The sequence below is a fragment of the Triticum aestivum genome, chromosome 2A, assembly GCF_018294505.1.
Source record: "Triticum aestivum cultivar Chinese Spring chromosome 2A, IWGSC CS RefSeq v2.1, whole genome shotgun sequence".
NCBI lineage: Eukaryota > Viridiplantae > Streptophyta > Magnoliopsida > Poales > Poaceae > Triticum > Triticum aestivum.
The window spans coordinates 547,552,640-547,580,103 of record NC_057797.1 but is presented as its reverse complement, the minus strand read 5'-3'; the positions used below and the strand labels follow the sequence as shown (position 1 = coordinate 547,580,103).

General features: G+C 44.0%; 1 protein-coding gene across 1 annotated transcript; it reads right to left on the bottom strand.

Moving 5' to 3' along the window:
- Positions 1-10: 10 nt before the first annotated feature.
- Positions 11-27,464, bottom strand: LOC123185534 (uncharacterized). The gene is made up of 5 exons (XM_044597405.1): positions 27,089-27,464; positions 26,762-26,839; positions 26,615-26,682; positions 26,321-26,514; positions 11-422 (listed from the first exon to the last, which is right to left on the bottom strand). The coding sequence occupies exons 1-5, from the start codon at positions 27,259-27,261 to the stop codon at positions 348-350; spliced, it is 588 nt and encodes a 195-aa protein (XP_044453340.1). The 5' UTR covers positions 27,262-27,464; the 3' UTR covers positions 11-347.

Here is a 27,464-nt window from a genome sequence, read left to right as displayed (position 1 = left end):
AGTAACATCGTAAACACACACAAAAAATCATTCGACTTGATTGCCTCTAGGGCATATTTCCAACATACAACAATATGAATGACCGTCAACCAACCATAAAAAAGACAAATTGGGCCACAACAATACATGAATAGTAAACTTTTTTAAAGACCCCAAATTTTTATTTTTTGCCGAGAGCTACTTAGATGTCCAAATGATCAGAAATTTGGAACGCACCTCACACACCAAATTATCTACCATGCAAAGAAAATTGGAATTTATTAACTTTTTTCTAGTATTTGTTTTAAAAAATCATCGAAGGTGCTGATGAGCCTGGGCACCGAATTGCTACTCTCCATATACACCTGCTACTTATTCTTTCCTGACCCTTTCTTCGTAAAAGACTCCACTACGGAATCCACCTCTTCCTCCATCGCATCTATCTGTGTTGAATCAAGAGAATTATAATTAGTTTCATCAAAATATGAACCAAATGTCTTCACACAACAATCACCTCATGTTGTACTCAATGTACCGTTACTAATTACTAGTTGCCATCAAATGCCAGTCAGCCCAAAACAGTTCTACTTTACTTTTACACTACCGTAGACAACCCCATCTATGACCCACCAAAATGCTCAAATTTTCATATAAATTTAGACGGGATACATTGCATAATTACGCAATACTATCACATTGAACATAAGCATATCATACTTAAACACTAAAATGATCTAAAACAAGATAAATAAACTACTACTACTCCTTGTCGGACGAGATCTCTATCACCGTGGTGCCGGAGCCACCGGTCTTGTGGCATTGGCGACTGGGAAAATTCATGACATGTCATCAGAGTTAGAGTCCACATCGTCAATCTAGGTGAACATTTGCTCCCTCATCATTAACAACCCCAAGGTCGGCACTGTTCTTGATGACGAGGTCTAGGTTGGCAAGGAGCTCGACCATGATGACGATAGTGACACACTTGACTTTGACTTGCGCCTCCGCTGTGTGGTGCCTCGCCTCCTTGACAAGGGCGGCATGGTACTGTGTCTCTGCCTCCTCCCACAAGAGGAGGCGGATTCCCATGCCAGTGACCTTGAATCCAGCGACGATGAGCTCCTCCTCCACCTCCATACTGTCATCGTTCTCCCCCTCCTCTGAGATCGGATTTCTATCAACGGCTTTTGATGCCTCACCCGTTGTCATATATGCGCGGTCCTCTGCACAAGTTGGGCGCGCCGCTCAGATGAGAGCACGGTATACTATATTGGGCGATGACACAATATTGTGAGGGTGCAACAATGAGTGTAGGGTGGCACGATTTAGGCATGATAGCGGCAAGCTCGGATATGACGATGGAAATGGGAATCCTGTGGGGAAAGAGTGGAAATGGTGGTGGCGGCTAGGGAGTAGGGTTTGGAGGAGAGCCAATGTCGATTTATAACCCGTGGCTGGCCAATCAGGCAACACATCAGCTGGCGCGCTATGAATGTGGGTGATGAAGGAAATATGCCCTAGAGGAAATAATAAAGTTGTTATTTATATTTCCTTATATCATGATAAATGTTTATTATTCATGCTAGAATTGTATTAACCAGAAACTTAGTACATGTGTGAATACATAGACAAACATAATGTCACTAGTATGCCTCTACTTGACTAGCTCGTTGAATCAATGATGATTATGTTTCCTAACCATAGACATGAGTTGTCATTTGATTAACGGGATCACATCATTACAGTATGATGTGATTGACTTGACCCATCCATTAGCTTAGCACGATGATCGTTTAGTTTGTTGCTATTGCTTTCTCCATAACTTATACATGTTCCTATGACTATGAGATCATGCAACTCCCAAATACCGGGGGAACACTTTGTGTGCTACCAAACATCACAACATAATTGGGTGATTATAAAGGTGCTCTACAGGTGTCTTCGATGGTGTTTGTTGAGTTGGCATAGATCGAGATTAGGATTTGTCACTCCGATTGTTGGAGAGGTATCTCTGGGCCCTCTCGGTAATGCACATCACTATAAGCCTTGCAAGCAATGTGACTAATGAGTTAGTTGCGGGAGGATGCATTACGGAACGAGTAAAGAGACTTGCCGGTAACGAGATTGAACTAGGTATTGAGATATCGACGATCGAATCTCGGGCAAGTAACATACCGATAACAAAGGGAACAACGTATGTTGTTATGCGGTTTGACCGATAAAGATCTTCGTAGAATATGTGGGAGCCAATATGAACATCCAAGTTCCGCTATTGGTTATTGACTCGAGACGCTTCTCGGTCATGTCTACATAGTTCTCGAACCCGTAGGGTCCGCACGCTTAACATTCGGTGACGATCGGTATTATGCATTTATGTGTTTTGATGTACCGAAGGTAGTTCGGAGTCCCGGATTTGATCACGGACATGACGAGGAGTCTCAAAATGGTCTAGACATAAAGATTGATATATTGGACGGCTATATTCAGACACCAAAAGTGTTCCGGATGATTCCGGAGAAAACCGGAGTGCCAGAGGGTTAGCGGAACCCCCGAGGAGAACTAATGGGCCACATGGGCCTTAGTGGAGAGAGAGAGGACCGGCCAGGGCAGGCCATGCACCCCCTCCCCCTCTGGTCCTAATTGGACTAGGGAAGGGGGTGGGCGCCCCTTTCCTTCTCCCTCTCCTCCTTCCTTTCCCCCTCCTAGTAGGAGTAGGAAAGGGGAGTCCTACTCCTACTAGGAAGAGGACTCCTCCTCTCCCGGCGCGTCCCAAGGGCCGACCGGCCTCCCCCTTGCTCCTTTATATACGGGGGCAGGGGCACACTAGAACACGAAAGTTGATTGTTTCCAGCCGTGTGCGGTGCCCCCCTCCACCATAATTCTCCTAGGTCATATCGTAGCGGTGCTTAGGCGAAGCCCTGTTCCAGTAGCATCATCATCACCTTCATCACGCCGTCGTGCTGACGAAGCTCTCCCTCGACACTCTGCTGGATCGTGAGTTCGTGGGACGTCACCGAGCTGAACGTGTGTAGATCGCGGAGGTGCCGTACTTTCGGTACTAGGATCGGTCGATCGTGAAGACGTACGACTACATCAACCACGTTGTCATAACTTTTCCGCTTACGGTCTACAAGGGTACGTGGACAACACTCTTCCCCTCTCGTTGCTATGCATCACCATGATCCTGAGTGTGCGTAGGAATTTTTTTGAAATTATTGCATTCCCCAACAGTGATATCAGAGCCAGGTTTATGCGTAGATGTTATATGCACGAGTAGAACACAAAGGAGTTGTGGGCGTGGGTATATACATATTGCTTGCCGTCACTAGTTGATTCTTGATTCGGTGGTATTGTTGGATGAAGCGGTCCAGACCGACATTACGCGTATGCTTATGCGAGACTGGTTCTACCTACGTGCTTCGCACACATGTAGCTGGTGGGTGTCAGTTTCTCCAACTTTAGTTGAATCGGATTCAATGAACATGATTCTTTTTGAAGATAAAAAAGCAATCACTATACCATGTTGTGGTTTTTGATGCGTAGGTAAGAACGGTTCTGGATCGGCCCATAGCAGCCACGTAAAACTTGCAACAACAAAGTAGAGGACGTCTAACTTGTTTTTACAGGGCATGTTGTGATGTGATATGGTCAAGACATGATGCTCAATTTTATTGTATGAGATAATCATGTTTTGTAACACAGTTATCGGCAACTGGCATGAGCCATATGGTTGTCGCTTTATTGTATGAAATGCAATCGCCATGTAATTGCTTTACTTTGTCACTAAGCGGTAGCGATAGTCGTAGAAGCAATAGTTGGCGAGACGACAACGATGCTTCGATGGAGATCAAGGCGTCAAGCCGGTGACGATGGTGATCATGACAGTGCTTTGGAGATGGAGATCAAAGGCACAAGATGATGATGGCCATATCATATCACTTATATTGATTGCATGTGATGTTTATCCTTTATGCATCTTATTTTGCTTAGTTCGATGGTAGTACTATAAGATGATCTCTCACTAAATTTCAAGGTATAAGTGTTCTTCCTGAGTATGCACCGTTGCTACAGTTTGTCGTGCCGAGATACCACGTGATGATTGAAGGAAATATGCCCTAGAGGCAATAATAAAGTTATTATTTATTTCCTTATATCATGATAAAAATTTATTATTCATGCTAGAATTGTATTAACCGGAAACATAATACATGTGTGAATACATAGACAAACAGAGTGTCACTAGTATGCCTCTACTTGACTAGCTCGTTAATCAAAGATGGTTATGTTTCCTAACCATGGACAAAGAGTTGTTATTTGATTAACGGGATCACATCATTAGTTGAATGATCTGATTGACATGACCCATTCCATTAGCTTAGCACCCGATCGTTTAGTATGTTGCTATTGCTTTCTTCATGACTTATACATGTTCCTATGACTATGAGATTATGCAACTCCCGTTTGCCAGAGGAGCACTTTGTGTGCTACCAAACGTCACAACGTAACTGGGTGATTATAAAGGAGCTCTACAGGTGTCTCCAAAGGTACATGTTGGGTTGGCGTATTTCGAGATTAGGATTTGTCACTCCGATTGTCGGAGAGGTATCTCTGGGCCCTCTCCGTAATGCACATCACTTAAGCCTTGCAAGCATTGCAACTAATGAGTTAGTTGCGGGATGATGTATTATGGAACGAGTAAAGAGACTTGCCGGTAACGAGATTGAACTAGGTATAGGATACCGACGATCGAATCTCGGGCAAGTAACATACCGATGACAAAGGGAACAACGTATGTTGTTATGCGGTCTGACCGATAAAAGATCTTCGTAGAATATGTAGGAACCAATATGGGCATTCAGGTCCCGCTATTGGTTATTGACCGGAGACGTGTCTCGGTCATGTCTACATTGTTCTCGAACCCGTAGGGTCTTCCAAGATATCTTCAGCACTCCAGAACAAATGAATAGCGAGAAGTGAAAGATTAAGAGGTGCACCGGCATGGGATAGCATTTGAAATGAGGAAAAGAATATGATCAACACTGAAAGCTTGAATTAATCCACTGGAGAAGAAACAACAATGAAGGACGATGAACTTGAAGCTCGTGAGCATCTTCACGAGGGATCACCGGATTAGAACATAGATTGAGAAGAGTGAAGTGACTTCACATGAATAAATGGATACTTGATTAATCCTCCTCTCTCTCCTCTTTTCCCCCCTCCATGAATCCTATTCCAACTAGGAAAGGGGGGGGGGGGAGTCCTACTCCCAGAGGGAGTAGGACTCCTCCTGGCGCGCCTCCTCTTGGCCGCCCCCCCTTTGAACCTTTATATACGGAGGCAAGGGGCACCCCTAGTGACACAAGTTGATCCACGTGATCATATTCTTAGCCGTGTGCGGTGCCCCCTTCCACCATAAGTCCTCGATAATATTGTAGCGGTACTTAGGCGAAGCCCTGCGACAGTAGTACATCAAGATCGTCACCACGCCGTCGTGCTGACGGAACTCTTCCCCGACACTTTGCTGGATCGGAGTCCGGGGATCATCATCGAGCTGAACGTGTGCTATAACTCAGAGGTGCCGTAGTTTCGGTGCTTGATCGGTCGGGCCGTGAAGACGTACGACTACATCAACCAAGTTAATGCTTCCGTTGTCGATCTACAAGGGTACGTAGATCACACTCTCCCCCTCTCGTTGCTATGCATCACCATGATCTTGCGTGTGCGTAGGAAATTTTTTGAAATTACTACGAAACCCAACAGTGGCATCCGAGCCTAGGTTTTATAGGTTGATGTTATATGCACGAGTAGAACACAAGTGAGTTGTGGGCGATATAAGTCATACTACTTACCAGCATGTCATACTTTGGTTCGGCAGTATTGTTGGACGAAGCGGTCCGGACCGACACTACGCTTACGCTTACGCGAGACCGGTTCTCCCGACGTGCTTTGCACATAGGTGGCTTGCGGGTGACAGTTTCTCCAACTTTAGTTGAACCGAGTGTGGCTACGCCCGGTCCTTGTGAAGGTTAAAACAGCACCAACTTGACAAACTATCGTTGTGGTTTTGATGCGTAGGTAAGATTGGTTCTTGCTTAAGCCCGTAGCAGCCACGTAAAACATGCAACAACAAAGTAGAGGACGTCTAACTTATTTTTGCAGGGCATGTTGTGATGTGATATGGTCAAGACATGATGCTAAATTTTATTGTATGAGATGATCATGTTTTGTAACTGAGTTATCGGCAACTGGCAGGAGCCATATGGTTGTCGCTTTATTGTATGCAATGCAATCGCGCTGTAATGCTTTACTTTATCACTAAGCGGTAGCGATAGTCGTGGAAGCATAAGATTGGCGAGATGACAACGATGCTACGATGGAGATCAAGGTGTCGCGCCGGTGACGATGGTGATCATGACGGTGCTTCGGAGATGGAGATCACAAGCACACGATGATGATGGCCATATCATATCACTTATATTGATTGCATGTGATGTTTATCTTTTATGCATCTTATCTTGCTTTGATTGACGGTAGCATTATAAGATGATCTCTCACTAATTATCAAGAAGTGTTCTCCCTGAGTATGCACCGTTGCGAAAGTTCTTCGTGCTGAGACACCACGTGATGATCGGGTGTGATAGGCTCTACGTTCAAATACAACGGGTGCAAAACAGTTGCACACGCGGAATACTCAGGTTATACTTGACGAGCCAAGCATATACAGATATGGCCTCGGAACACGGAGACCGAAAGGTCGAGCGTGAATCATATAGTAGATATGATCAACATAGTGATGTTCACCAATGAAACTACTCCATCTCACGTGATGATCGGACATGGTTTAGTTGACTTGGATCACGTAATCACTTAGAGGATTAGAGGGATGTCTATCTAAGTGGGAGTTCTTTAAGTAATATGATTAATTGAACCTAAATTTATCATGAACTTAGTACCTGATAGTATCTTGCTTATGTATGTTGATTGTAGATAGATGGCCCGTGCTGTTGTTCCGTTGAATTTTAATGCGTTCCTTGAGAAAGCAAAGTTGAAAGATGATGGTAGCAATTACACGGACTGGGTCCGTAACTTGAGGATTATCCTCATTGCTGCACAGAAGAATTACGTCCTGGAAGCACCGCTGGGTGCCAGGCCTGCTGCTGGAGCAACACCAGATGTTGTGAACGTCTGGCAGAGCAAAGCTGATGACTACTCGATAGTTCAGTGTGCCATGCTTTACGGCTTAGAACCGGGACTTCAACGACGTTTTGAACGTCATGGAGCATATGAGATGTTCCAGGAGTTGAAGTTAATATTTCAAGCAAATGCCCGGATTGAGAGATATGAAGTCTCCAATAAGTTCTATAGCTGCAAGATGGAGGAGAACAGTTCTGTCAGTGAGCATATACTCAAAATGTCTGGGTATAATAATCACTTGATTCAAATGGGAGTTAATCTTCCAGATGATTGCGTCATTGACAGAATTCTCCAATCACTGCCACCAAGCTACAAGAGCTTCGTGATGAACTATAATATGCAAGGGATGAATAAGACTATTCCCGAGCTCTTCGCAATGCTGAAAGCTGCGGAGGTAGAAATCAAAAAGGAGCATCAAGTGTTGATGGTCAACAAGACCACTAGTTTCAAGAAAAAGGGCAAAGGGAAGAAGAAGGGGAACTTCAAGAAGAACAGCAAGCAAGTTGCTGCTCAAGAGAAGAAACCCAAGTCTGGACCTAAGCCTGAAACTGAGTGCTTCTACTGCAAGCAGACTGGTCACTGGAAGCGGAACTGCCCCAAGTATTTGGCGGATAAGAAGGATGGCAAGGTGAACAAAGGTATATGTGATATACATGTTATTGATGTGTACCTTACTAATGCTCGCAGTAGCACCTGGGTATTTGATACTGGTTCTGTTGCTAATATTTGCAACTCGAAACAGGGACTACGGATTAAGCGAAGATTGGCTAAGGACGAGGTGACGATGCGCGTGGGAAACGGTTCCAAAGTCGATGTGATCGCAGTCGGCGCGCTACCTCTACATCTACCTTCGGGATTAATATTAGACCTAAATAATTGTTATTTGGTGCCAGCGTTGAGCATGAACATTATATCTGGATCTTGTTTGATGCGAGACGGTTATTCATTTAAATCAGAGAATAATGGTTGTTCTATTTATATGAGTAATATCTTTTATGGTCATGCACCCTTGAAGAATGGTCTATTCTTATTGAATCTCGATAGTAGTGACACACATATTCATAATGTTGAAGCCAAAAGATGCAGAGTTGATAATGATAGTGCAACTTATTTGTGGCACTGCCGTTTAGGTCATATCGGTGTAAAGCGCATGAAGAAACTCCATACTGATGGACTTTTGGAACCACTTGATTATGAATCACTTGGTACTTGCGAACCGTGCCTCATGGGCAAGATGACTAAAACGCCGTTCTCCGGTACTATGGAGAGAGCAACAGATTTGTTGGAAATCATACATACTGATGTATGTGGTCCGATGAATATTGAGGCTCGTGGCGGATATCGTTATTTTCTCACCTTCACAGATGACTTAAGCAGATATGGGTATATCTACTTAATGAAACATAAGTCTGAAACGTTTGAAAAGTTCAAAGAATTTCAGAGTGAAGTTGAAAATCATCGTAACAAGAAAATAAAGTTTCTACGATCTGATCGTGGAGGAGAATATTTGAGTTACGAGTTTGGTGTACATTTGAAACAATGCGGAATAGTTTCGCAACTCACGCCACCCGGAACACCACAGCGTAATGGTGTGTCCGAACGTCGTAATCGTACTTTACTAGATATGGTGCGATCTATGATGTCTCTTACTGATTTACCGCTATCGTTTTGGGGTTATGCTTTGGAGACGGCCGCATTCACGTTAAATAGGGCACCATCAAAATCCGTTGAGACGACGCCTTATGAACTATGGTTTGGCAAGAAACCAAAGTTGTCGTTTCTGAAAGTTTGGGGCTGCGATGCTTATGTGAAAAAGCTTCAACCTGATAAGCTCGAACCCAAATCGGAGAAATGTGTCTTCATAGGATATCCAAAGGAGACTATTGGATACACCTTCTATCACAGATCCGAAGGCAAGACTTTTGTTGCTAAGTTCGGAAACTTTCTGGAGAAGGAGTTTCTCTCGAAAGAAGTGAGTGGGAGGAAAGTAGAACTTGACGAGGTAACTGTACCTGCTCCCTTATTGGAAAGTAGTGCATCACAGAAAACTGTTTCTGTGACACCTACACCAATTAGTGAGGAAGCTAATGATAATGATCATGAAACTTCAGAACAAGATACTACTGAACCTCGTAGATCAACCAGAGTGAGATCCGCGCCAGAGTGGTACGGTAATCCAGTTCTGGAAGTCATGCTACTAGATCATGATGAACCTACGAACTATGAAGAAGCGATGGTAAGCCCAGATTCCGCAAAATGGCTTGAAGCCATGAAATCTGAGATGGGATCCATGTATGAGAACAAAGTGTGGACTTTGGTTGACTTGCCCAATGATCGGCAAGCAATTGAGAATAAATGGATCTTCAAGAAGAAGACTGACGCCGACGGTAATATTACTGTCTACAAAGCTCGACTTGTCGCAAAAGGGTTTCGGCAAGTTCAAGGGGTTGACTACGATGAGACCTTCTCACCCGTAGCGATGCTTAAGTCTGTCCGAATCATGTTAGCAATTGCCGCATTTTATGATTATGAAATTTGGCAGATGGATGTCAAAACTGCATTCCTGAATGGATTTCTGGAAGAAGAGTTGTATATGATGCAACCGGAAGGTTTTGTCGATCCAAAGGGAGCTAACAAAGTGTGCAAGCTCCAGCGATCCATTTATGGACTGGTGCAAGCCTCTCGGAGTTGGAATAAACGCTTTGATAGTGTGATCAAAGCATTTGGTTTTATACAGACTTTTGGAGAAGCCTGTATTTACAAGAAAGTGAGTGGGAGCTCTGTAGCATTTCTGATATTATATGTGGATGACATATTACTGATTGGAAATGATATAGAATTTCTGGATAGCATAAAGGGATACTTGAATAAGAGTTTTTCAATGAAAGACCTCGGTGAAGCTGCTTACATATTAGGCATAAAGATCTATAGAGATAGATCAAGACGTTTAATTGGACTTTCACAAAGCACATACCTTGACAAGATTTTGAAGAAGTTCAAAATGGATCAAGCAAAGAAAGGGTTCTTGCCTGTGTTACAAGGTGTGAAGTTGAGTCAGACTCAATGCCCGACCACTGCAGAAGATAGAGAGAAAATGAAAGATGTTCCCTATGCTTCAGCCATAGGCTCTATCATGTATGCAATGCTGTGTACCAGACCTGATGTGTGCCTTGCTATAAGTCTAGCAGGGAGGTACCAAAGTAATCCAGGAGTGGATCACTGGACAGCGGTCAAGAACATCCTGAAGTACCTGAAAAGGACTAAGGATATGTTTCTCGTATATGGAGGTGACAAAGAGCTCATCGTAAACGGTTACGTTGATGCAAGCTTTGACACTGATCCGGACGATTCTAAATCGCAAACCGGATACGTGTTTACATTAAACGGTGGAGCTGTCAGTTGGTGCAGTTCTAAACAGAGCGTCGTGGCGGGATCTACGTGTGAAGCGGAATACATAGCTGCTTCGGAAGCAGCGAATGAAGGAGTCTGGATGAAGGAGTTCATATCCGATCTAGGTGTCATACCTAGTGCATCGGGTCCAATGAAAATCTTTTGTGACAATACTGGTGCAATTGCCTTGGCGAAGGAATCCAGATTTCACAAGAGAACCAAGCACATCAAGAGACGCTTCAATTCCATCCGGGATCTAGTCCAGGTGGGAGACATAGAGATTTGCAAGATACATACGGATCTGAATGTTGCAGACCCGTTGACTAAGCCTCTTCCACGAGCAAAACATGATCAGCACCAAGGCTCCATGGGTGTTAGAATCATTACTGTGTAATCTAGATTATTGACTCTAGTGCAAGTGGGAGACTGAAGGAAATATGCCCTAGAGGCAATAATAAAGTTATTATTTATTTCCTTATATCATGATAAAAGTTTATTATTCATGCTAGAATTGTATTAACCGGAAACATAATACATGTGTGAATACATAGACAAACAGAGTGTCACTAGTATGCCTCTACTTGACTAGCTCGTTAATCAAAGATGGTTATGTTTCCTAACCATGGACAAAGAGTTGTTATTTGATTAACGGGATCACATCATTAGTTGAATGATCTGATTGACATGACCCATTCCATTAGCTTAGCACCCGATCGTTTAGTATGTTGCTATTGCTTTCTTCATGACTTATACATGTTCCTATGACTATGAGATTATGCAACTCCCGTTTGCCAGAGGAACACTTTGTGTGCTACCAAACGTCACAACGTAACTGGGTGATTATAAAGGAGCTCTACAGGTGTCTCCAAAGGTACATGTTGGGTTGGCGTATTTCGAGATTAGGATTTGTCACTCCGATTGTCGGAGAGGTATCTCTGGGCCCTCTCGGTAATGCACATCACTTAAGCCTTGCAAGCATTGCAACTAATGAGTTAGTTGCGGGATGATGTATTACGAACGAGTAAAGAGACTTGCCGGTAACGAGATTGAACTAGGTATAGGATACCGACGATCGAATCTCGGGCAAGTAACATACCGATGACAAAGGGAACAACGTATGTTGTTATGCGGTCTGACCGATAAAAGATCTTCGTAGAATATGTAGGAACCAATATGGGCATCCAGGTCCCGCTATTGGTTATTGACCGGAGACGTGTCTCGGTCATGTCTACACTGTTCTTGAACCCGTAGGGTCCGCACGCTTAAGGTTACGATGACAGTTATATTATGAGTTTATGCATTTTGATGTACTGAAGGTTGTTCGGAGTCCCGGATGTGATCACGGACATGACGAGGAGTCTCGAAATGGTCGATACATAAAGATTGATATATTGGAAGCCTATGTTTGGATATCGGAAGTGTTCCGGGTGAAATCAGGATTTTACCGGATTACCAGGAGGTTACCGGAACCCCCTGGGAGGTATATGGGCCTTAGTGGGCCTTAGTGGAAGAGAGGAGAGGTGGCCAGAGATGGGCCGCGCGCCCCTCCCCCCTTGGTCCGAATAGGACAAGGAGAGGGGGCCGGCCCCCCTTCCTCCTCTCTCTCCTGTTTTCCCCCCTCCACGAATCCTATTCCAACTAGGAAAAGGGGGGAGTCCTACTCCCAGAGGGAGTAGGACTCCTCCTGGCGTGCCTCCTCTTGGCCGCCCCCCCCCTTTGAACCTTTATATACGGAGGCAAGGGGCACCCCTAGAGACACAAGTTGATCCACGTGATCATATTCTTAGCCGTGTGCGGTGCCCCCTTCCACCATAAGTCCTCGATAATATTGTAGCGGTGCTTAGGCGAAGCCCTGCGACAGTAGTACATCAAGATCGTCACCACGCCGTCGTGCTGACGGAACTCTTCCCCGAAACTTTGCTGGATCAGAGTCCAGGGATCGTCATCGAGCTGAACGTGTGCTAGAACTCGGAGGTGCCGTAGTTTCGGTGCTTGATCGGTCGGGCCGTGAAGACGTACGACTACATCAACCAAGTTAACGCTTCCGTTGTCGATCTACAAGGGTACGTAGATCACACTCTCCCCCTCTCGTTGCTATGCATCACCATGATCTTGCGTGTGCGTAGGAAATTTTTTGAAATTACTACGAAACCCAACAATGATCGGGTGTGATAAGCTCTACGTTCACATACAACGGGTGCAAGCCAGTTTTGCACACGCAGAATACTCGGGTTAAACTTGATGAGCCTAGCATATGCAGATATGGCCTCAAAACATTGAGACCGAAAGGTCGAACATGAATCATATAGTAGATATGATCAACATAGTGATGTTCACCATTGAAAACTACTCCATCTCACGTGATGATCGGACATGGTTTAGTTGATATGGATCACGTGATCACTTAGATGATTAGAGAGATGTCTATCTAAGTGGGAGTTCTTAAGTAATTTGATTAATTGAACTTTAATTTATCATGAACTTAGTACCTGATAGTATTTTGCATGTCGATGTTGTTGTAGATAGATGGCCCGTCTTGTTGTTCCGTTGAATTTTAATGCGTTCCTAGAGAAAGCTAAGTTGAAAGATGATGGTAGAAACTATACAAACTGGGTCTGTTACTTGAGGGTTATCCTCACTACTGCACAGAAGAATTACGTCCTGGAAGCACCGCTAGGTGACAAACCCGCTGCAGGAGCAACGCCAGATGTTGTGAACACCTGGCAGAGCAAAGCTGATGACTACTCGATAGTTCAGTGTGCCATGCTTTATGGCTTAGAACCGGGACTTCAACGACATTTTGAACGTCATGGAGCATATGAGATGTTCCAGGAGTTGAAGTTAATATTTCAAGCAAATGCCCGGATAAAGAGATATGAAGTCTCCAATAAGTTCTACAGCTGCAAGATGGAGGAGAATAGTTCTGTCAGTGAACATATACTCAGAATGTCCGAGTACCACAACCACTTGACTCAACTGGGAGTTAATCTTCCTGATGATAGTGTCATTGACAGAGTTCTTCAATCACTGCCACCAAGCTATAAGAGCTTCATGATGAACTATAATATGCAAGGGATGGATAAGACGATTCCTGAGCTCTTCGCAATGCTAAAGACTACGGAGGTAGAAATCAAGAAGGAGCATCAAGTGTTGATGGTAAACAAGACCACCAGTTTCAAGAAAAAGGGTAAAGGGAAGAAGGGGAACTTCAAGAAGAACATCAAGCCAATTGCTGCTCAAGTGAAGAAACCCAAGTCTAGACCTAAGCCTAAGACTGAGTGCTTCTACTGCAAAGGAACTGGTCACTGGAAGCGGAACTGCCCCAAATATTTGGCGGAGAAGAAGGATGGCAAAGTGAAAGGTATATTTGATATACATGTTATTGATGCGTACCTTACTAATGCTCACAGTAGTGCCTGGGTATTTGATACTGGTTCAGTTGCTAACATTTGCAACTTGAAACAGGGGCTAAGGATTAAGCGAAGATTGGCTAAGGACGATGTGACGATGCGCGTGGGAAATGGTTCCAAAATCGATGTGACCGCCGTCGGCACGCTACCTCATCATCTACCTTCGGGATTAGTTTTAGACCTAAATAATTGTTATTTGGTGCCAGCGTTGAGCATGAACATTATATCTGGATCTTGTTTGATGCGAGACGATTATTCATTTAAATCAGAGAATAATGGTTGTTCTATTTATATGAGTAATATATTTTATGGTCATGCACCCTTGATGAGTGGTCTATTTTTACTAAATCTTGATAGTAGTGATACACATGTTCATAATATTGAAGCCAAAAGATGCAGAGTTGATAATGATAGTGCAACTTATTTGTGGCACTACCATTTAGGTCATATTGGTGTAAAGCGCATGAAGAAACTTCATTCTGATGGACTTCTGGAATCACTTGATTATGAATCACTTAGTACTTGCGAACCATGCCTCATGGGAAAGATGACTAAAACTCCGTTCTCCAGAACAATGGAGCGAGCAACAGAGTTATTAGAAATCATAGATAGTGATGTATGTGGTCCAATGAACATTGAAGCTCGCGACGGATATCGTTATTTTCTCACCTTCACAGATGATTTGAGAAGATATGGGTATATCTACTTAATGAAACACAAGTCTGAAACATTTGAAAAGTTCAAAGAATTTCAGAGTGAAGTGTAAAATCATCGTAATAAGAAAATCAAGTTTCTACGATCTGATCGTGGAGGTGAATATTTGAGTTATGAGTTTGGACTTCATTTGAAACAATGCGGAATAGTTTCGCAACTCACGCCACCTGGAACACCACAACGTAATAGTGTGTCCAAACATCGTAACCGCACTTTATTAGATATGGTGCGATCTATGATGTCTCTCACTGATTTACCACTATCATTTTGGGGTTATGCTTTAGAGACGACTGCATTCACGTTAAATAGGGAACCATCTAAATCCGTTGAGACGACACCTTATGAACTGTGGTTTGGAAAGAAACCCAAGTTGTCGTTTCTTAAAGTTTGGGGCTGCGATGCTTATGTGAAAAAGCTTCAACCTGATAAGCTCGAACCCAAATCGGAGAAATGTGTCTTCATAGGATACCCAAAGGAGACTATTGGGTACACCTTCTATCACAGATCCGAAGGCAAGATATTCGTTGCTAAGAATGGATCCTTTCTAGAGAAGGAGTTTCTCTCGAAAGAAGTGAGTGGGAGGAAAGTAGAACTTGACAGGTAATTGTACCTTCTCCCTTATTGGAAAGTAGTTCATCACTGAAATCAGTTCCAGTGATTCCTACACCAGCAAGTGAGGAAGCTAATGATGATGATCATGAAACTTTTGATCAAGTTACTACCGAACCTCATGGGTCAATCAGAGTAAGATCCGCACCAGAGTGGTATGGTAATCCTGTTCTGGAAGTCATGTTACTTGACCATGACGAACCTACAAACTATGAGGAAGCGATGATGAGCCCAGATTCCACAAAATGGCTTGAGGCCATGAAATCTGAGATGGGATCCATGTATGAGAACAAAGTGTGGAGTTTGGTTGACTTGCCCGATGATCGGCATGCCATAGAGAATAAATGGATCTTCAAGAAGAAGACTGACACTGACGATAATATTATTGTCTACAAAGCTTGACTTGTTGCAAAAGGTTTTCGACAAGTTCAAGGAGTTGACTACGATGAGACCTTCTCACCCATAGCGATGCTTAAGTTCGTCCAAATCATGTTAGCAATTGCCGAAATTTGGCAAATGGATATCAAAACTGCATTCCTTAATGGATATCTTAAAGAAGAGTTGAATATGATGCAACCAGAAGGTTTTGCCAATCCAAAAGGTACTAACAAAGTGTGCAAGGTCCAGCAATCCATTTATGGACTGGTGCAAGCCTCTCGGAGTTGGAATATACGCTTTGATAGTGTGATCAAAGCATATGGTTTTATACGGACTTTTGGAGAAGCCTGTATTTACAAGAAAGTGAGTGGGAGCTCTGTAGCATTTATGATATTATATGTAGATGACATATTGTTGATCGGAAATGATACTGAATTTCTGAATAGCATAAAAGGATACTTGAATAACAATTTTTCAATGAAAGACCTCAGTGAAGCTGCTTATATATTGGGCATCAAGATCTATAGAGATAGATCAAGACGCTTAATTGGACTTTCACAAAGCACATACCTTGATAAAGTTTTTGAAGAAGTTCAAAATGGATCAATGATACGTCTCCAATGTATCTATAATTTTTGATTGCTCCATGCTATATTATCTACTGTTTTGCATATTATTGGGCTTTATTATCCACTTTTATATTATTTTTGGGACTAACCTATTAACCGGAGGTCCAGCCCAGAATTGTTATTTTTTGCCTGTTTTAGGGTTTCGAATAAAATGAATATCAAACGGAGTCCAAACGGAATGAAACCTTCGGGAACGTGATTTTCTCAACGAACAAGACCCATGAGACTTCGACCCTACGTCAAGACACAAAAGAGGAGGCCACGAGGTAGGGGGCGCGCCTACCCCCCAGGCGCGCCCTCCACCCTCATGGGCCCCCTGTTGCTCCACGACGTACTCCTTCCTCCTATATATACCTACGTACCCCCAAACGATCAGATACAGAGCCAAAAACCTAATTCCACCGCCGCAACTTTCTGTATCCACGAGATCCTATCTTGGGGCCTATTCCGGAGCTCCGCCGGAGGGGGCATCGATCACGGAGGGCTTCTACATCAACACTATAGCCCCTCCGATGAAGTGTGAGTAGTTTACCTCAGACCTACGGTTCCTTAGTTATTAGCTAGATGGCTTCTTCTCTCTTTTTGGATCTCAATACATTGTTCTCCCCCTCTCTTGTGGAGAACTATTCGATGTAATCTTCTTTTTGCGGTGTGTTTGTTGAGACCGATGAATTGTGAGTTTATGATCAAGTCTATCTATGGGCAATATTTGAATCTTCTCTGAATTCTTTTATGTATGATTGGTTATCTTTGCAAGTCTCTTCGAATTATCAGTTTGGTTTGGCCTACTAGTTTGATCTTTCTTGCAATGGGAGAAGTGCTTAGCTTTGGGTTCAATCTTGTGGTGTCCTTTCCCAGTGACAGTAGGGGCAGCAAGGCACGTATTGTATTGTTGCCATTGAGGATAACAAGATGGGGTTTTCATCATATTGCATCAGTTTATCCCTCTACATCATGTCATCTTGCTTAATGTGTTACTCTATTTTTAACTTAATACTCTAGATGCATGCTGGATAGCGGTCGATGAGTGGAGTAATAGTAGTAGATGCAGGCAGGAGTCAGTCTACTTGTCTCGGACATGATGCCTATATACATGATTATACCTAGATATTCTCATAACTATGCTCAATTCTGTCAATTGCTCAACAGTAATTTGTTCACCCACCGTAGAATACCTATGCTCTCAAGAGAAGCCACTAGTTAAACCTATGGCCCCCGGGTCTATCTTCATCATATTAATCTCCTCCTACTTAGTTATTTCCTTTGCCTTTATTTTATTTTGCATCTTTATCACAAAAATACCAAAAAATTATCTTATCATATCTATCAGATCTCACTCTCGCAAGTGGCCGTGTAGGGATTGACAACCCCTATTCTCATTGGTTGCGATGATTTATTTGTTTTGTGCAGGTACGAGGGACTCGCGCGTAGCCTCCTACTGGATTGATACCTTGGTTCTCAAAAACTGAGGGAAATACTTACGCTACTTTGCTGCATCATCCCTTCCTCTTTGGGGAAAACCAACGCAGTGATCAAGAGGTAGCAATCAAGCAAAGAAAGGGTTCTTGCCTGTGTTACAAGGTGTGAAGTTGAGTCAGACTCAATGCCCGACCACTGCAGAAGATAGAGAGAAAATGAAAGGTGTTCCCTATGCGTCAGCCATAGGCTCTATCATGTATGCAATGCTATGTACCAGACCTGATGTGTGCCTTGCTATCAGTTTAGCAGGGAGGTATCAAAGTAATCCAGGAGTGGATCACTGGACAGCGGTCAAGAACATCCTGAAATACCTTAAAAGGACTAAGGATTTGTTTCTCGTATATGAAGGTGACAAAGAGCTCGTCGTAAATGGTTACGTTGATGCAAGCTTTGACACTGATCCGGATGACTCTAAGTCACAAACCGGATACATGTTTTTATTAAATGGTGGAGTTGTCAGTTGGTGCAGTTCCAAGCAGAGCGTCGTGGCGGGATCTACATGTGAAGCGGAGTACATAGCTGCTTCGGAAGCAGCAAATGAAGGAGTCTGGATGAAGGAGTTCATATCCGATCTAGGTGTCATACCTAGTGCATCGGGTCCAATGAAAATCTTTTGTGACAATACTGGTGCAATTTCCTTGGCAAAGGAATCCAAATTTCACAAGAGAACTAAGCACATCAAGAGACGCTTCAATTCCATCTGTGATCAAGTCAAGGAGGGAGACATACAGATTTGCAAGATACATACGGATCTGAATGTTGCAGACCCGTTGACTAAGCCTCTCTCACGAGAAAAACATGATCAGCACCAAGACTCCATGGGTGTTAGAATCATTACAATGTAATCTAGATTATTGACTCTAGTGCAAGTGGGAGACTAAAGGAAATATGCCCTAGAGGCAATAATAAAGTTGTTATTTACATTTCCTTATATCATGATAAATGTTTATTACTCATGCTAGAATTGTATTAACCGGAAACTTAGTACATGTGCGAATACATAGACAAACAGAATGTCACTAGTATGCCTCTACATGACTAGCTCGTTGAATCAATCATGGTTATGTTTCCTAACCATAGACATGAGTTGTCATTTGATTAACGGGATCACATAATTAGAGAATGATGTGATTGACTCAACCCATCCATTAGCTTAGCACGATGATCATCTAGTTTGTTGCTATTGCTTTGTCCATAACTTATACATGTTCCTATGACTATGAGATCATGCAACTCCTGAATACCTGGGGAACACTTTGTGTGCTGCCAAACATCACAATGTAACTAGGTGATTATAAAGGTGCTATACAGGTGTCTCCGATGGTGTTTGTTGAGTTGGCATAGATCGAGATTAGGATTTGTCACTCCGATTGTCGGAGAGGTATCTCTGGGCCCTCTCGATAATGCACATCACTATAAGCCTTGCAAGCAATGTGACTAATGAGTTAGTTGTGGGATGATGCATTACAGAATGAGTAAAGAGACTTGCCAGTAACGAGATTGAACTAGGTATTGAGATACCGACGATCGAATCTCGGGCAAGTAACATACCGATGACAAAGGGAACAACATATGTTGTTATGCGGTTTGACCAATAAAGATCTTAATAGAATATGTGGGAGCCAATATGAACATCCAGGTTCCGCTATTGGTTATTGACCGGAGACGCGTCTCAGTCATGTCTACATAGTTCTCGAGCCCATAGGGTCCGCATGCTTAACGTTCGGTGACGATCGGTATTATGAGTTTTTGTGTTTTGATGTACCGAAGGTAGTTCGGAGTCCCGGATTTGATCACGGACATGACGAGGAGTTTCTAAATGGTCGAGACATAAATATTGATATATTGGACGGCTATATTCAGACATCGGAAGTGTTCTGGATGATTTTGGAGAAAACCTGAGTGCCGGAGGGTTACCGGAACCCCCCAGGAGAACTAATGGGCCACATGGGCCTTAGTGGAGAGAGAGAGAGGGCCGGCCAGGGCAGGCCACGCGCCCCCTTCCCCTCTAGTCTAAATTGGACTAGGGAAGGAGGGGGGGGGGTGCCCCCCTTTCCTTCTCACTCTCCTTCTTCCTCCCCCTAGTAGGAGTAGGAAAGGGGAGTCCTACTCCTACTAGGAGGACTCCTCCTCTCCTAGCGCGCCCCAAGGGCCGACCGACCTCCCCCCTTGCTCCTTTATATACGGGGGCAGGGGGCACCCTAGAACACACAAGTTGATTGTTTCCAGCCGTGTGCGGTGCCCCCCTCCACCATAATCCACCTCAGTCATATCATAGCGGTGCTTAGACGAAGCCCTGTTCCGGTAGCATCATCATCACCTTCATCACGCCGTCGTGCTGACGAAGCTCTCCCTCGACACTTAGTTGGATCGTGAGTTCGTGAGACGTCACCGAGCTGAACATGTGCAGATCGCGGAGGTGTCGTACTTTCGGTACTAGGATCGGTCGATCATGAAGATGTACGACTACATCAACCGCGTTGTCATAACGCTTCCGCTTACGGTCTACGAGGGTACATGGACAACACTCTTCTCCTCTCATTGCTATGCATCACCATGATCCTGTGTGTGCGTTGGATTTTTTTTTTGAAATTACTACGTTCCCCAACAGGTGAGGGGTTATTTTTTGGCATGTGTGTTGGGGGCGAGGAGGTTGGCTCTATTTTTACTGAGAGTTCCTCTTCTCAGAGCAAAATCAGGATGAAGAGGTATGTTTTGAGGGATGAAAAGCTAGAATTTTGAGGAACTAAAGGTACATGAGAAGGACTAGGTGAGGGTTACTGATACGTCTCCAATGTATCTATAATTTTTGATTGTCCCATGTTGTTATATTATCATTCTTGGATGTTTTATAATCATTTTATATCATTTTTTGGTACTAACCTATTGACATAGTGCCAAGTGCCAGTTGCTGTTTTTTTGCATGTTTTTACATCGCAGGAAATCAATACCAAACGGAGTCCAAACGCAGCGAAACTTTTTGTGGATTTTTTATGGACCAGAAGACATCCAGTGGGTCGGAGAAGCGCCTGGAGGGAGTGCTCCGAGGGGAGCACAACCCACCAGGGCGCGCCTGGAGGGTTGTGCCCACCTCGGGTGCCTCTCGAACTAACTCTTTGCTCTATAAATACCCCAATATTCCAGAAACCCTAGGAGAGTCGACGAAAATCAATTCCAGCCACCGCAAGTTCTAGAACCACCAGATCCAATCTAGACACCATCACGGAGGGGTTCATCATGTCCATTGGTGCCTCTCCGATAATGCGTGAGCAGTTCTTTGTAGACCTACGGGTCCGTAGTTAGTAGCTAGATGGCTTTCTCTCTCTCATTTGATTCTCAATACAATGGTCTCTTGCAGATCCATATGATGTAACTCTTTTTGCAGTGTGTTTGTTGGGATCAGATAAACTTTGAGTTTATGATCAGATCTATGTTTTTATCGATGAAAGTTATTTGAGTCTTCTTTGATCTCTTATATGCATGATTACTTATAGCCTCGTATTTCTTCTCCGATATTTGGGTTTTGTTTGGCCAACTTGATCTATTTATCTTGTAATGGGAAGAGGTGCTTTGTGATGGGTTCGATCTTACGGTGCTTGATTCCAGTGACAGAAGGGGGACCGACACGTATGTATCATTGCTATTAAGGATAACAAGATGGGGTCTATTTCTACATAAATAGATCTTGTCTACATCATGTCATCGTTCTTATTGCATTACTCCATTTCTCCATGAACTTAATACACTAGATGCATGTTGGATAGTGGTCGATGTGTGGAGTAATAGTAGCAGATGCAGGCAGGAGTCGGTCTACTAATATTGGACGTGATGCCTATATAATGATCATTGCCTGGATATCATCATGATTATTTGAAGTTCTATCAATTGCCCAACAGTAATTTGTTCACCCACCGTCTGCTATTTTTCTCAAGAGAAGCCACTAATGAAACCAAAAATACAAAATACCTTGCTGCACTTTATTTTATTTGGCGTTCAACCTATCAAATTATTACAACTCTCTCACGTCCGTTTGCCAATTTCTGGCATCATTACCCGAAAGGGATTGACAACCCCTTTAACACGTCAGGTTGCGAGTATTTTTTATTTGTGTGCAGGTGTTGTTTACGTAGTGTTGCTTGGTTCTCCTACTGGTTCGATAACCTTGGTCTCATCACTGAGGGAAATACCTACCGTCGCTGTGCTGCATCATCCGTCCTCTTTGGGAAAATATCGACGTAGTCTAGCAGACATCAGTTACTTCCCTAATATTTTTAGGGGATTAAAGGATTATAGGGGAAGGGCTAGAGATGCTCTTATTTGATAGGGAAGATCCCCCGAGAAGATCCCATGCCATAGATAGATTTATCTTCGATGGGGCTCTACTCCACTACTACATGTATGAGGGTGGCGGTTTGGACATGTGAGGAGGAAGGTGATTACATACAAAATATAAGATGAGGGGGACAATGTTTGCGGCTGAGATGGAAGAAAGTTGAGGGAAAGAAGCCGACAGGGTTAAAGAGGTGATGGAGAGAAGTAGGGCATCTAAGTCAGAGATATAATAGAGAGAAGTGCGATAGGAGGGTCAAAGAGTGAGTGAAATAGAGGGGTTAGGTGAGCTTTGGGTGGGGGTTTGGGGTGGGGTTGTTGTGGAGGGGCTTAAGGTGTGGTGCGACGTGTGTTTGGTAGAGGTTAGCACTTAGAACATCTCCATCCGTTCACCAATAAGTGCTTAGTGGAGCTCTACCGATATTTTCTTGGGGAACTCTTTCATCCCCCTCATAAAAAATATGCAGCTAGGGTGTCCCATGTAGCCATCATCGTCTCTAGGTGACTTACATCATCGTCGAGGTGGCGGAACCCCGATCTCGTTGATCTTGGAGTCTGGGTCGCTCTAGCCCTGGCTAGGGTTCATTCTATGTGTCTTGTCGGTGGTGGCGAGGCAATGTCGTCATTAGCGGCATGAAATAGGTTATGTCCATCTTGAAATCGTTCCGACGATGCCGATTGGCATCCGTTGAGGGTGTCTCTTCTAAAACCGGCAGATCTTGGGTAGGGGGTCCCAAGTTTGTGATCTGAGCTACATGGTAATGTTTTACCCAGGTTTAGGCCCTCTTGATGAGGTAAAACCCTAAGCCCCACTTCTTATATATTGATTGTGATGGAGTACAAAGTATAGGATGATCTACCTCGAGATTGTATGAAGATGTTCTAATCTCTAAAATTGCGTAAGTGTGCCTCTATAGACTAAACCCATGGCTTATATAGATGACAGGGTTACCTAGGGTTTACACATGGTCAGTTACAATCTAGGGATAAGCATGACGATCATCTAAATATGCTTGAAGTGTACGACAAGCCTCCAGGAGATCTTCATCTTGATTACGCCGTGGACCAGGGCTAGCATGGCCCGTTCATCAGTCTTCGGTGCGTCATCGGCCCGACCCATAATTGGCAGGCTGACGTGGCAAGCACCCCCTAATCTAGGACACCAACAGAGGGTGTGTTGTGCTTTGGTCTGCGCCAGATTGGGGCCCCTCTTTCCGTTTATCTTTTTCTAGGTGGTCTTCAAGGTTATGCCTCCCAAGTTCTGTCTGGATAGGTCATGTATAGTTGTCCAACCCTCCTTGCCGCTTTCTTCTCTGGAACGATGATTTTATCCTTAGTTCGGTGTCATCGTCTTCTTCGAGCTCCGACTGGCGACTTAATTACTAGTCATTGCATCAAGTGTTACCCTATATCTGAAGGTGTTTCATAGATCTAGAGGGTCATCAAGCCTTGCTCACGACACGCCATTACCGAGTGCAGGAGGAAAGCGACATCGATATATCCAAGGACCAATATGTTATTTTCTATTTTTATAAGGATGGCCTTGTAAGGATTGGACAATTTTAATATATGACCCTAGCATTCTCGCAAAGAAAATGTGGGGTTTTAGGTGGGATGATTTTGTAGCTCCCAATAAAACCACCCTCAATTCTCAACATGACATATGGGGCACACTTGTCAAGGAGATAGTCTCCTTCTAAAGACAACAATGGAGAATCAAGGACGATGTAGATTGTGACGACGACATCGATTGTGGCAGTGATGGCGGTAGTGTCTATGGCGGAGTAGGTCGGTCGATGGTGGCCCGTAGACCATGCAATGTTGGGAAAGGTATTTGGGTTGTAGAAAGGATGAAACATCGGTCTAGTCATCACTCGTCACTGGTATTGCAAGGGTTCATTTTTTTTACATTGTTTGTGTCCTACACAAGTAGCGATACGGTTTAAGGGCACCTCCAAAGCGGACCCTCAAACCACTCACATCTATCTGGGCCACGCAGTCTAGACATCTTTTGCCATCCAATACGGCCCTGCATCCGTCTGTCGACTGATCCAGACGTTCTTTTTCCCGCAAATCGGGAGCAAACTAGGGGGCTTTGCAGGTGTTCGGATAGCAGCAACGCAGAACTCCGACACCCCTGGGCCACCCAAAGTCCCACCCAAAACCCCTCTTGGACCCGCATCTCCATCCTTCCCTCTTTCTCTGCATCAATTTTCTCTCTCGCCACTGCCGCTACTCCACCACCCTGGTCGCCCGCCAAACCCTTCTCGGACCTCCGTGACATCCACCGCTACACCGGACTCCATGTTGCTTGTCCTCCGCCACCAGTGCTCACCTTTCATTCGTCTATGGCGTAGGTACCAGCCGTCCCTACGGTAGTCACCACGCCCGACAAGTGTTTGGTGAAATGCCCCTTCTTCTTTGGGGGCAATGGATTCAGATATGGAGTACATATACGAGCAATACACTGAATTGCTCGACAATTCGTCCGACGTGGAGGACTACATGGATGAGACGACAATGATGTAGGCGGTCCTTGCAGACGCGGAGCATGCAGAAGAGCATGTTCTCAATTTCAAGGGATCGATTGAAAGTCATTGAGTGCTCAATCGAAATAGGGAACGTGGCCATTTGACACTGATGGATGACTACTTTTCCCCCGATGCCCTATTCACACAAAAAATTGCTGGTGCTTTTGGATGCGAATAAATGTCTTTGACCGTCTCTACCATGGTGTTCGGTCCTTTGATGACTACTTCATCTTGAAGAAGGATGTTATAAGAAGGATTGGATTCTCTGGTTACCAGAAGTGCACGACCGCATTGCGAATGCTTGCATATGGCACGGCCTTTGGTTCATGGGACAAATACCTACTGATGTATAAGAGCACATGTAGAAATGCCATGGTCAGGTTTGCTACTACCGTGATCTCAGTGTTTGGACCTCATTACTTGAGAGAAACAACTGTTGCAGACACCGAGAGGCTCTTGGCAATGTCCGAAGCAAGAAGGTGACTAGGTTTGCTCGGATCTCTTGACTGCATGCATTGGAGATGGAAGAACTACCCAAAAGCTGTAGAAGGGCAATATTAGGGCCATGTTAAGAAGCCCACCATCAGTTTTGAAGCAGGTGCATCACATGGTCTCTAAATTTGGCACGCTTTCTTTGGCATGCCCGGGTCTGACAATGACATCAATGTGCTGCAACCATATCCATTGTTTGCTAGGCTGACTGAAGGAAAAGCTTCTCCTTGTAACTATACTGTCATTTGACATGAATACAACATGAACTACTATCTGGTTGATGGTATCTATCCTTCGTGGGCTATCTTTGTTAAGACTATCAATGACCCACTTGGTCAAAAAGGTCTCACTTTGCCCAAAGACAAGAAGCAACTAGAAAGGATGTTGAGAGAGCATTTGGAGTTCTCCAGACTCGTTTTGCCAGTGTTCATGAACCTGCTAAATAATTGGATCCAGAGACCTTGTGGGAGATGATGACATGTTGTGTGATCATGCACGGCATGATCATGAAGGAGCTGACGCAACTCTTGAATTTGATAATATGGGTGATCCTATCGAACTTTCATAGCAGAATCCAGACACGTTTGATGAGTTTGTTTAAATGCATCAATAAATTCGACATCGAGTAATTCATGAGCATCCGAAGGAATATTTGATTGGACATGGGTAGGCAGTTAAAGGGGACAACTAATACATATGTGCTAATTGAATTCAAGTTTAAACTACTTTAATTTGAAAATTTTGTTGGATTGTAATATTTAAATTAGAAGTACTGCCGTATTTGAGCATTTATAGATAAACTACGATTTGGTATGCGGCGGTTATTTTGAGCTTGCAGACTTTAAAAAAAGAGGTGGGTGTTTGTGGCAAGTTTTGGATGACCGGCTCCTACATCAGTGTCTGCGGACAGATCTTTATTGGTCCGTGGACATATACGATGTTCGATTTGGGGTCGGCGTTGGAGATGCCCTAACATGCCTATCTCTAGCTCTATGATACTGACATGCTTGGCCTGCCATTCTTGCATAAAGCAATGAACAACAGGCAACGTGTACCATGAGCTAGTTAAGCCAGTACAGTGACACCATTAACTGCCATAATTTGAGCGCGGAGGTACCACGGAATAACGGAAGGACAAACGTGCAAGTAACAAATTACTACTAGTTGGCAGTTGACTTGGCCTAACCTTATGGAGTAGTGCCTCGGCTTTGTCCACATCCTTTTCGATCTCATCTGCCACGGCTTTGACACTGGATGCTGCCTTCTTGAGTCTTTCATTACCGGGAAACGCTTCAGAGACGTCGTCGGCGATTCTCTCCGCCGCCTCCGCCACCTTCTCGACCATCTCGATTGTCGCCTCTGCTGTTTGCTCCGCCTTATCTATCGTGTGTGATTTATGCACAAGGAGAGAAGTTGAAACAAAATACGGGCGCTAAGATTAACTTGTTACAAGTAGGAATATTATCTGATTTGGGTTTACCTTCCAGTGCTCTGAATCGCCAGTAAGCAGGCGCTGCAAGGAAGAAGGCACCAACAAGCCACGTGACCCTGAGAAGCTCACAGCTTGTGAACGCGAGAAAAGGAAATTGATGAAACACGGGCAAAGGTGCGACTTGTCTGCACTTACCATGAAGAAAAGTCGGGTGTTGGGAGATTGGCTCCTAGCACTAGCAGTTCTCCGGGGTCTCCACCGACCGCTGGGATTCTTAAAAAAACATGTAAATATGTGATCTTAACAACCTTGTACTGTAGATTAGCATGAAGTTTGTTGATACTTCTCAATCACGCATGCTATCATCGATGTACTACAAGTTAATAAGATGGGCAAATGCTATATGCTAGTTCATGCGTGACAAGAACGAGATGGTTAGAGAGGAGAGGATGGGAAAATGATATGTTCATGCATCCAAGAACAAGAAGATTAGAGAGGGAGAGAACATCGGTATCCACATACTGGGTTGCTCTTCTTATCGGCAGGCTGATACCCCGAGGCTTCGTGGTTAAGCCGATATGGATTGGCCGGCGAACAGATGATACAGATATACCAGTGCTCCGCTGTTGCCGAAAATCCTCTGATGTGTGTAGAGCCAAGGCTTTGGAAGTAACACAAGATATGAGGATCGCCATGAAATTGAAAGGAGTCACCTGGTTTCTTCGATGTTGAAGCTACCCTTTTAGGAATTTCGAACTTGTGGCAGCCTCCTTGCGTTTCTCTCGTCTGCAGAGTTCTCCTCAACTTAAAATCCTATTTATCAGTCTACCCCAAACCACATAACAGGACAAGGTGAGAACCGTTGGGTTTCAGGCTTAGGATCGAAGGATAGAATGCG